General features: G+C 47.2%; 1 protein-coding gene across 1 annotated transcript; it reads left to right on the top strand.

The window, feature by feature from the left end:
* Nucleotides 1-3,759: 3,759 nt before the first annotated feature.
* LOC309361295 (tigger transposable element-derived protein 1-like) lies at nt 3,760-5,828 on the top strand. Its single transcript, XM_081896189.1, has 2 exons — nt 3,760-3,800; nt 3,959-5,828. The coding sequence occupies exon 2, from the start codon at nt 3,985-3,987 to the stop codon at nt 5,683-5,685; it is 1,701 nt and encodes a 566-aa protein (XP_081752315.1). The 5' UTR covers nt 3,760-3,800; nt 3,959-3,984; the 3' UTR covers nt 5,686-5,828.
* The last annotated feature ends 5,978 nt before the right edge of the window (nt 5,829-11,806 follow it).

Here is an 11,806-nt window from a genome sequence, read left to right as displayed (position 1 = left end):
GAATCAAGAAATAGAATGGAAAATAAAGCAAATGAGACAAAAGACTTTTGAATCAGCAGACAAATGTGGGAAACTTCTGTCATGGCAACTGAAAAAGAGGCAAAAACTGAACACTGTGACATGCCTTGAAGTAGATGGGAAAATCATCCACAAGCCGAATGAGATAAGTAATTGTTTTCAAAGCTTCTTTAAGAAATTATACGCACAAGGGCCTGTAAACGAACAAGAAATAGATGAATTTATTAAAAAACATGGACTACCAAAAATTTCAGAACAAAGCAAAATGATCCTGAATGAGAAAATTACAGCACAAGAAATAGAGGGTGCCATTCAGAACATGCAATTGGGGAAATCTCCAGGACCAGATGGCTTGACTGCAAGATACTACAAAGCGTTGAAGGAATGGTTAATACAACCATTGAAAGAAGTATGCAATGAAATTTTGGAGGGGAAAAAGGCTCCCGAATCGTGGGAAGAGGCATTTATCTCACTTATACCGAAAACAGAGACTGAAAAGAACCAGGTTAGGAACTACCGCCCTATATCTTTACTGAATGTGGATTACAAAATTTTTGCAGACATTTTGGCAAAAAGACTTAAAAGAGTGTTGTTAGGGGAGATTCACAAGGACCAGACAGGCTTTCTTCCTGGGAGACAGATGTCAGAAAATGTGAGGAACATTATAGACATTTTGGAGTTATTAGAGGTGGATATTAACAGGAAAGCTGTTTTGATTTTTGTGGACGCGGAGAAAGCCTTTGACAACATTTGCTGGAGTTTTATGAAGAAGAATCTCCAAGGGATGGGGGTAGGCCAAGGTTTTGAAAACGGTATAGGTGCAATATACTCTAAACAAAAAGCTAAGTTAATAGTAAACAATGTGGTTACGGAAGAAATACCAATAGAAAAAGGGACACGACAGGGGTGCCCAATATCCCCTTTGCTTTTTATATCAGTCCTGGAGGTTTTGTTAAATATGATTAGAAGGGACCAGTTGGTTAAAGGTATTCAGTTTGGAGTCAAAAATTACAAGTTAAGAGCATTTGCAGATGACCTAGTGTTAACTTTGCAACAGCCAGACACTAGTACCAAAAGAGTATTAGAACTAATTGAGATATTTGGTCAAGTAGCAGGATTTAAACTGAACAAACAGAAAACGAAAGTGTTGGAAAAAAACTTAACAATGGAAGAAAGAGAGAGATTTCAGAGTGAAACAGGGTTGGAAATAACAAAAAAAGTGAAATATCTGGGGGTGAACTTAACATCTAAGAATGTGAATTTATTTAAAGACAATTATGAAAAGTGTTGGACAGAAGTTAAGAAAGATTTAGAAATATGGTCTAGACTGAGACTTTCCTTGTTAGGCCGAATTGCTGTCATTAAGATGAATGTATTGCCTAGAATGTTATTTTTGTTTCAGACGTTACAGATTTTAGACAAGATGGACTGCTTCAAGAAGTGGCAGAAAGACATATCCAAATTTGTCTGGCAGGGCAAAAAGCCCAGAATAAAATTTAAGATTTTAACTGATGCAAAAGATAGAGGGGGCTTTGCCCTGCCGGACTTAAGACTTTATTATGAATCAGCAGCTTTCTGCTGGTTGAAACATTGGCTGCTTCTTGAGGATACAGACATTTTGGATTTGGAAGGGTATGATAATAACTTCGGTTGGCATGCATATTTATGGTATGACAAGGCAAAGGTGTACAAAAGGTTTAAAAACCATATTGTTAGGAAAGCACTATATAATGTTTGGATTCGATATAAAGACTTGTTGGAAAGTAAAACCCCCAGGTGGTTGTCACCAATGGAAGCGAAGGCGGTGAAAAAACTTAACATGGATTCTAAATGGCCAAAATATTGTGAAATCCTAGAACAAGATGGTGAGAAGTTTAAACTTCAGAGTTATGAGAGACTAAAGTTCAAAGTTCGAGATTGGTTACATTACCGTCAGATAAATGAGACATTTAAGCAGGACAGGAAAATAGGATTTCAGAAGGAGAGGTCAAAGTTAGAAACAGAACTGTTAGAACCCAATACTAAGAACTTGTCTAGAATGTACAATTTGCTGTTGAAATGGAATACACAGGATGAAACGGTGAAATCAGCTATGATTAAATGGGCACAGGATATCGGTCATGACATTATGTTTGCTGACTGGGAACAGTTATGGACCACCGGTGTTAAATTCACGGCATGTAATGCCTTAAAAGAAAACATAATGAAAATGATCTATAGGTGGTACATGACCCCAGTCAAGCTTGCAAAAATATACCACTTGCCCAATAATAAATGCTGGAAATGTAATGAGACTGAAGGTACCTTCTACCACCTTTGGTGGACCTGCCCAAAGATTAAAGCCTTTTGGGAAATGATCTATAATGAAATTAAAAAGGTCCTTAAACGGACTTTTCCAAAGAAACCTGAGGCTTTTCTCCTGGGCATGGTAGGCCAACCGGTGTCAAAGAAGGACAGGACCTTTTTTATGTATGCGACCACAGCAGCAAGAATTCTTTTGGCAAAGTATTGGAAGATGCAAGAACTACCTACTCTGGAAGAATGGCAGACAAAGGTGACGGACTTCATGGGACTAGCAGAGATGACCGGCAGAATCCGAGACCAGGGGAAAGAGACAGTGGAAGAGGACTGGAAGAAGTTTAAATTATATCTTAAAAACTGTTGTAAAATTAAGGAGTGTTGAGATGCCAAGGGGTAAGAAGTAGAGAAATACAGCGGGAACTATTAGGTTTAAGGAAATCTATTGAAAGGAAATTAATAGGTAATTTGATCAAAGGGTTGCTAAAGAACTTTGGAATAAGGATGCAGCGAAAGGGAGGTATGGGGAAGTCGGTATATGTTTAATGTTGTGTATGTTGTTGTTATGTAATGTGTCTGTCTTTTATTATGTGTTTGAAAAATCAATAAAAATTCTTATTAAAAAAAAAAAGAAAACGTCTTGCAAGTTTGTTTCCTTTTCCGTAAAACCATTAATACCCAGGGTGCATTGCTTGAAGAGGTGCAGTTGAGACTTGAACTTTGAAGAGCAACACATAGCACACGGTGTGGTAGCCTTTTTTGAGGTTTTTGAGGACTTTGCTGATTTTTGAAGCTTTTCCAAAACTTCTTTTGCATCCATTTGGTAAGTTAAACTTTTAAAACTTTTTTGGGGTTTTTTGGATTTTGGGTTGGGGTGTTTGGAATTCAAGGACTTGGTGTTGGGGAGAGGTTTGCAAGAATCTAGGAGCTTGTGTGGGTTTTTTCTGCATTTTTCTGATTTTTTGTGACCATTGGGCCATGTTGTTGTTTTTTTTTAAAAAAATCTGGGTTTGAATTTCTGTGTGGTGGGTGGCTGGGGGAACAGTTGAGGAGGGGTTTGCACGAATCTGGGAGCTTGTGTGGTTTTTTCTGCATTTTTATGATTTTCTGTGACCATTGGGCCATGTTGTGTTTTTTAAAAAAAATTCTGGGTTTGAATTTCTGTGTGTTGGGTGGCTGGGGGAACAGTTGAGGAGGGGTTTGCAAGAATCTGGGAGCTTGTGTGGTTTTTCCCCTGCATTTTTATGATTTTCTGTGACCATTGGGCCATGGTTTTTTTTTTTAAAAAAATCTGGGTTTGAATTTCTGTGCGGTGGGTGGCTGGGGGAACAGTTGGGGAGGGGTTTGCAATTTCTGTGTGGTGGGTGGGTGGGTGGTGGAACAGTTGAGTTTTTTGAAGACTTTGGTGATTTTTAAGGCTTTTCCAAAACTTCTTTTGCAGCCATTTGAGGATTTTGAAGACTTTGGTGATTTGCAGCCATTTTGTAAGTTAAACTTTTAAAACTTTTTGGGGGGATTTTGGATTTTGGGTTGGGTGTTTGGAATTCAAGGACTTGGTTCTGGGTTTGAATTTCTGTGTGGTGGGTGGCTGGGTGCTTTTGAATTTTTTTGATGTGAAGCACTGATTTCCCCCCCCCCTGAGTTTACGAAGATAGGAGCTGTGCTGCCATGGGACCCAAGAAGACTGCTGCTGCAGAGGCCGGCGAGAGGAAGAAGGAGAAGGTGACGCTGGAAATGAAGAAGGAGATCATCCGGAAGCACGACGGTGGAATGCGTGTGACAGACCTCGCCAGGGAGTACGGGAGGAATCCATCGACCATCGGGACCATCCTGAAGATGAGGGAGAAGATCCTTGCAACTGATGCAGCCAAGGGAGTCACCAGGATCGTGAAGAACCGCCCAGCTGTTCTGGAGGAGGTCGAGAAGTTGCTGCTCATCTGGTTAGAAGAGAAGCAGCGTGCAGGGGACACAGTGACTGAGGCCGTCATTTGTGAGAAGGCCAAGGCCTTGCATGCAGACCTCGTCCGGGAACAGCCAGGAACCTCAGGCGAGCCAGAAGTCTTCAAGGCAAGCAGAGGTTGGTTTGACCAGTTCAAGACAAGATCTGGAATCCACAGCATGGTCAGGCATGGAGAGGCTGCCAGTTTTGATGTTCCTGCGGCTGAAGACTTTGCAGCGGAGTTCCTGGAGGTTGTGAAGACGGAGGGCTACGTTCCACAGCAGGTCTTCAACTGCGACGAGACCGGGCTGTTTTGGAAGAGGATGCCCAAAAGGACTTTCATCACACAGGAGGAGGCCAAGTTGCCTGGCCACAAGCCCATGAAGGACCGTCTGACCCTGCTCTTCTGTGCCAACGCAAGCGGCGACCTGAAGATCAAGCCCCTGCTGGTGTACCACTCGGAGAACCCACGGGCCTTCAAGAAACACAAGGTCGACAAGGAGCAGCTGAGTGTCATGTGGCGATCCAACAGTAAGGCTTGGGTCACACGTGTGCTGTTTGTGGACTGGGTCAATCTTGCTTTTGCCCCTGCTGTCAAACAGTACCTGCTGGACAACGACCTCCCGCTGAAGGCTTTTCTTCTGATGGACAATGCTCCTGCTCATCCTAAAGGCCTTGAGGAGGACTTGTTGGAGGAGTTCAGCTTCATCAGCATCATGTTCCTGCCGCCTAACACCACGCCGCTGCTCCAGCCGATGGATCAGCAGGTCATCGCCAATTTCAAAAAACTCTACACCAAGGAACTTTTCAGGCGATGCTTCGAGGAGACTGACTGCACCACCATCACCCTGCGGGAATTCTGGAAGGACCACTTCGACATCGTCACCTGCTTGAAGATGATCACCACGGCCTGGAATGGGATCAGCCAGAGAAATTTGAATTGCGCTTGGCGCAGCCTGTGGCCGGACTGTGTGGCACCAAGTGACTCTGATGCACCAGAGTCAACAGTGGTGCAGGACATTGTTGCCTTGGGGAGGACCATGGGACTGGAGGTCACAGAGGAGGACGTCAGCGAACTGGTGGAGGAGCACGACCACGAGCTGACCACCCAGGAGCTGGTCGAACTGCAGGCAGAGGCTGCGCAGGAGCAGGCCTCACTGGAAGAGGAGGAAGCAACTGAGGAACGGCTGTCCTCCGAAAAACTGAGGGACATTTGCCTGAAGTGGAAGGATGTGCAGGCTTTTGCACAGCGGCACCACCCTAACAAGCACGTGGTACATGACCTTGTGAACACTTTTGATACGACGGTCATGTCGCCTTTCAGGGAGGTGCTGAAAAGGCGGATGAAGCAGCAGACCATGGACAGGTTCTTCAGCAAGAAGCAAAGAGTGGAAGAGGAACCTTCTTCGAGTGGTCCCCCAGAGTCTTAGAAAATGTACGGTACACTTTGTTGATTTTTAAATGTTTTTCTGTCATGTTTAGAAACTTAATTTATTGTTCCTTCAATTTTTGAACTGCTCTTTACAGTATGTGTGACTTTAAAGAGCAGTTAATAAACTCTTGTTGTACCAAATTTGGCTTTGTTTGGACTTTTTTTGACCATAGGAACGCATTAATTGAATTTCAATGCGTTCCTATGGGATTTTGTGCTTCGCAAGATGAAAAATTCGCTAGACGAAAAAACTCGCAGAACGAATTAATTTCGTCTTGCGAGGCACCACTGCAGAAATTTTTTGAATCGGCTAATAAAGTAGGTGTGATGGGACGATGAGCTGCTTGTGCGTAAAATGCAAGTCCCTCAGAGTTTGATCAGGTTTTCAAACCTCTGCCTGTGACGGAGCCCCTCCAGCATGGCTGCGTCAATCACTAGTAGAATCCGAAAGTGGCTGCTTTCGGAAACGTTTCCAACATAAAAGCTCCTTAACGGAAACACGTCGTCTGGCCTCTCGGCGTGACAGTTTCCGTCGAGGTGTGGGTGTCCCTATAGGAGGTCCTGAGACCTCCCCACTGGTTTCGCTTGAAGCGTCTCTGAGCCATCCCTCCGACTCACTTTCCCTTGGAGTTCTTGCTCGCCCTCTACTGGTTCCCTCTTCCGCTGCTACTGCTCTCTCAACCTCAGGGAGCCTTTGCACCTGCGGCGCTTTAGATGTCAGTTCCCTGACATCCACCTCCCCTCCAGGGCCCCCTTCACCCCCTCCCGTCTCCTCTCCTACTGGCGGTGAGGAGGTAAAACCCCTGAAAGAACCTCCCTCATCTTCCGACGTCGCGAACACTTCCTTCCACTTGTTGCTGTTCCTACTCTCTAGGTACTCTTCGTCATCAGAGTCCACTCCATCTTCCAACTCCGACTCCGCGAACCCTTCCATTTCCTCTTCCTCATCGGTGGTGCCGAAATACTCCCTCCTAAACCTTGCTATAGGCTGAGGTTTCCTCGGGAACCTTTGGTGGAACGTTTCTGTTAAAACCTCGTCATTGACTTCCTCTGCACTTACCCAGGTGTTTTCTGACTCCGGTTCCCCTTCCCACGCCACCAAATACTCCACCTGATTACCCTTCCACCTGGAATCGAGGATTTCCGCTACATGGTTGCGGCGTTCCCTCTCTTCCAAGGCTGGTCCCCTGACGTGCTCCCCTTCACGTCCCCCCCTGTATGGTGACAGTAACGACCTGTGGAACACTGGGTGCAATTTCATGTGGTTGGGTAATCGGAGTTTGAAAGCTACCGGGTTGACCTGCTGAATCACCTCAAAGGGTCCCAATCTTCTGGGCCTCAGTTTCTTACAACCCCCTTTGAACGGCAACCCTTGGGTTGACAACCACACTTGATCCCCCACCCTTATGGTTTCACCTTCCCTTCTGTTCTTGTCTGCCTGCTTCTTATATTGTGCCTTGGCCCTTTCTAAGTTGAGCTGGAGCTGCTGATGGATGGCTTCCATCTCTTCTACAAAATGTTCAGCCGCTGGAACGCTCCATCTCTCCCCTCCTTCCCCTGGAAATGCCCTGGGGTGACACCCGTAATTAGCCAAAAAGGGACTCATCCCTGTGGACACATTCTCCGCATTATTGTAGGCAAATTCTGCCAACGCCAACTTTTCGACCCAATCGTTCTCTCTGTCATTGACATAACACCTAAGATATTGTTGAAGAATGCCATTTGCCCTTTCCGCCTGCCCGTTGGTTTCAGGGTGCCGGGCAGTTGAAAAATTAACTTCCACGTGTAGCAAGCTCATGAGCTTCCTCCAGAACCTGGAAGTAAATTGTTTGCCTCGATCTGAGATCACCCTCGAGGGAGCCCCGTGCAACCTAAAGATATGTTCCACAAACAACTTCGCCGTTTCTTCCGCTGTGACTGCATGTGAGCATGCTACAAAATGGCACATCTTAGTTAACAGGTCTACTACTACCATGATGGCTGTTTTCCCCTTGGACCTTGGCAGATCCGTCATAAAATCTATTGATATCGCTTCCCAAGGCCGTTCTGGTGTGGGTAAAGGTTCTAATAACCCTGCCGGCGCCCTTCTTTCCCCTTTGGCTCGCTGACATTGGTCACACCCTCTTACATACTCCCTTACATCTTCCCTCACCTTAGGCCACCAAAATTCCCTGGTAACCAACCACATGGTTTTGTGTTGCCCAAAATGTCCCGCCGTGGGGCTATCATGCAACTGCTTGAGTACTCTCCCCCTCAATTCACCTTCGGGTATATACAGTGCCCCTTTGTAATACAATGCCCCATTTCTTTCCTCAAAACCTCCGGGGCTCTCGCCCTCCCCCCTGAGACCTCTGAGCTTATCCTGGGCATATTCATCATTTTCCGTTTCCTCCACCAGTTCCCGTTGCCCCACCAGCGCCGCCCCACACACCCAGCGGTCCTCCGGGATGACATGTCTCTCTTCGATCACCTCCTCCCCTTCCCAATATTCTGGTTTGCGTGAGAGCGCATCCGCCCTGACGTTTTCTGGGCCTGGCACATAACAAATCTCAAAGTTAAATTTGGAGAATTCCTGTGCCCATCTCACTTGTCGTTGGTTGAGCACTCGAGCTGTTCTCCAATACTCTAAATTTTTGTGGTCGGTGCACACTTGCACCTTGTGTTGTGCCCCAATTAATAAATGTCTCCACCTCCGGAATGCTTCGTGAATGGCAAGTAGTTCCCTGTCATACACCGTGTAATTCCTCTCGGACTTATTCAGTTTCCGCGAGAAGAATGCACACGGTCTCCACTCCGACGCACTCCTCCCCGGTTGAAGAAGGACCGCCCCTATAGCCCGGTCGGATGCATCTGTTTCCACTCTCATGGGTTTTTGTAAATCCACATGCAGAAGTTGTTCTTCCGAGGTGAAAGCCCTTTTCAGTTCTTCAAAGGCTCGATCCGCCTCCACCGTCCAAACAAATTTCTTCTTGCTGCTGAGGCAGTCGGTGATGGGCGCCGTCAAGTGGGCAAAGTTCTTGATGAACTTCCGATAAAAGTTCCCAAACCCCAAGAATCTTTGCACGTCCTTCTTGGTCTTCGGTGTCTTCCATTCCAGTACCGCTTGAACCTTGCCTGGATCCATGGCCAATCCCTTGTCTGACAAGCGGTACCCCAGGAATTCCACCTCCTTGGTATGAAACTGGCACTTCTCCAGTTTCACCCACAGCTGGTTGGCTTGCAGCCTGCCCAACACTTCTCGAACGTCCCTCACATGCTGTTCCTCATCTTCCGAATACACCAACACGTCGTCTAAAAAGGCCACACAGTTCTTGTAGAGCAAAGGTCCCAGAACGTGGTTTATAAAAGCTTGAAAACAGGCGGAGCCCCCTTGTAGACCGAAGGGCATAACGAGGTATTCAAAGGCTCCCAAAGGGGTAAACATGGTGGTCTTCCATTCATCTCCCTTCCTTATGCGTATCAGATTGTACGCCCCCCGCAGGTCCAGTTTTGTAAAAATCTTTCCCTTCCTTACTCTGGTCAAAATGTCGTCAATTCGGGGCATAGGGAAAGCCAGGGGCTCCGACACTGCATTGAGGGCCCTGAAGTCACACACCAGTCTCGGTTTGTCTGTGTTCTTTTTGTCCACAAAAAACACTGGGCTGCCCCCCACCGCTCTGGACTCTCTGATGAAACCTCGCTTCAAGTTTTTGTCAATGAACTCCCTCAGCTCCTGCATCTCCCTGTCTGACATGGCGTACAGCTTGCCTACTGGGAGTTGGGCCCCTGGGAGTAGGTTGATTTGACAGTCAAAGGGTCTATGCGGTGGCAGTTTGTCTGCTTCCCTTTCGCTGAATACGTTGCTCAGATCTGCGTATTGCGGGGGCACCTTCCCTTTGCCCATCACTTCCATCCCCGCTAGGGTGACTCTGTCTCCTCCCGAGACCTTCCCCTCCTTGCAGTGTTCTAGGCAATGCGCTGACCCAAAGGAGACCACCCTCTGATGCCAGCCCACTAGCGGATCGTGTAGCGCCAGCCAGCTCATCCCCAAAATGATGGGCGCTCCTCCCAGGATGGCCACATTAAACGCTATCTGTTCGGTGTGCCTTGCCACTCTCATTATCATCGGGACAGTCTGTTGGCTAACTTCTCCCCCCAACAGCTCTCTGCCGTCAATCGTAGTCACCTGCAAGGGGTTACTTAAAGGGATGGTCTGTATCTGGTGCTCAGCTGCAAACTCCTTACTCATGAAATTACAGGAGCTGCCTGAATCCAAAAGCGCCTTGACCTTTAGTGGGTGTCCGTTTGGCAGTTCTAGTAACACCTCTATCACTAAAGCAGGTCTGGGAGGTTCTGGCATGGGCACTTTCATTGCTCTTTGGCCTGGCTGCTGTGCCCCGACGGTGGCAGCCAGGCGTTGGCTTTTACTTGCTCCTTGCTTTCCTCTTCCTTTCCCCCAACAGCTCCTGCCATCCCTTGCCATTCCTTTCTTTGTGGGCAGACTCTGGCAAAGTGCCCTGGCTGTTGGCAGAGATAACATCTCTTGGCGCTCTTTCCCTCCTTCTTCCGCCCTTCACTGGGATTTGAAACTGCGCGCGCCCGCGCTGTTCCAACTTCCATCGGCTCTGCCGGCGGGAAAGATGGCTCTGGAATGTCTGGAATGCGGAACTCCCTCCAACGGTCTCCTTTCCCTTCCCGCCTTTCCAAAGCCCTCGCCTCCTGGCGCGCTCCTATGGCCAGCGCAGATTTGGTTAATTGGTCCATAGACTCCGCCCTGGGCCCCCGGGAAAGCTCATCTTTGACGGTTGAAGAAAGCCCCTCTTCGAAAAGCATTTGGATGGGCTCCGCCGATAGGTCCCACCCCAATTTATGAATCAGCATAGTAAATTCAGTCCAGTACTCACGGACAGATCTGCTTCCTTGCTGGCAAGCCATTAACTGCCTTCGCACCACCCCCTGCTCAATATCGCTGGAAAACATCAGGTCCATGGCACGAAAAAACTTCCTCGTGTCCTTTAAGATCTCATTATTCGCTGCCATCAGGGGTCTAACCCAATCTTTCGCCCCGGATTCGAGATGGCCAATCACATACGCCACTCGCGATTCCTCGTCGGGGAAGTCATCAAACTGCAAGTTTAGAGCGTATTGCGTCTCTGTTCTAAAGGCATGATAGTTCCTGGGATCCCCCCCGAATTTCTGCACCAATCCTGGTACCTTTCTGGCGAGCGGGGTGGTTTTCTCCTTTCCCTTTTCTGCATCCTGAGCCCTCCTCTCCTCAAGCCTCGCCGTTTGCAGCGCCAACTGGATCTCCAACGCTCTGTACCTTTCTTCCAGGCTTGGACCCCCTCCAGCTGCTCCTGCACCCCCGGTTCCGGCTGGGTTGCTCATGATGCTTCTCTCTGCACAAGCTGGCTTTCGGTGACTTTCGGATTGCTGTGATGGGACGATGAGCTGCTTGTGCGTAAAATGCAAGTCCCTCAGAGTTTGATCAGGTTTTCAAACCTCTGCCTGTGACGGAGCCCCTCCAGCATGGCTGCGTCAATCACTAGTAGAATCCGAAAGTGGCTGCTTTCGGAAACGTTTCCAACATAAAAGCTCCTTAACGGAAACACGTCGTCTGGCCTCTCGGCGTGACAGTTTCCGTCGAGGTGTGGGTGTCCCTATAGGAGGTCCTGAGACCTCCCCACTGGTTTCGCTTGAAGCGTCTCTGAGCCATCCCTCCGACTCACTTTCCCTTGGAGTTCTTGCTCGCCCTCTACTGGTTCCCTCTTCCGCTGCTACTGCTCTCTCAACCTCAGGGAGCCTTTGCACCTGCGGCGCTTTAGATGTCAGTTCCCTGACAGTAGGGAAGCTCCTTGCATGGCAATTGAGAAAAAGACAAAATCAGAATGTGATAAATAAAATTAAAATTGGAGAATTCCAAATAGAAGATCAGAGAGAAATAAAGAAGGCTTTTCAGAAATTTTATAAAGACCTATATAAGAAAGAGTCTAAGGAAGTAGGTAAAATAGAAAAATATTTAGAAGACTATAAAGGAAAACAAATAACAGGGGAAGAAAGAGAACAACTAAATAAACCAATAACACCAGAAGAGATACAAATGGTAATAAAAAAGATGAAATTGGATAAAGCTTCAGGTC

The sequence above is a fragment of the Podarcis melisellensis genome (genome assembly GCF_964234715.1).
Source record: "Podarcis melisellensis genome assembly, chromosome: W".
NCBI classification, from domain to species: Eukaryota; Metazoa; Chordata; class Lepidosauria; order Squamata; family Lacertidae; genus Podarcis; species Podarcis melisellensis.
Note: the sequence above shows the minus strand (reverse complement) of the source record. Positions and strands in the feature narration are given on the sequence as shown.

Coding starts and splice junctions, on each gene's coding strand:
- LOC309361295 (XM_081896189.1), top strand. CDS start 3,985: ATGGGACCCAAGAAGACTGCTGCTGCAGAGGCCGGCGAGAGGAAGAAG.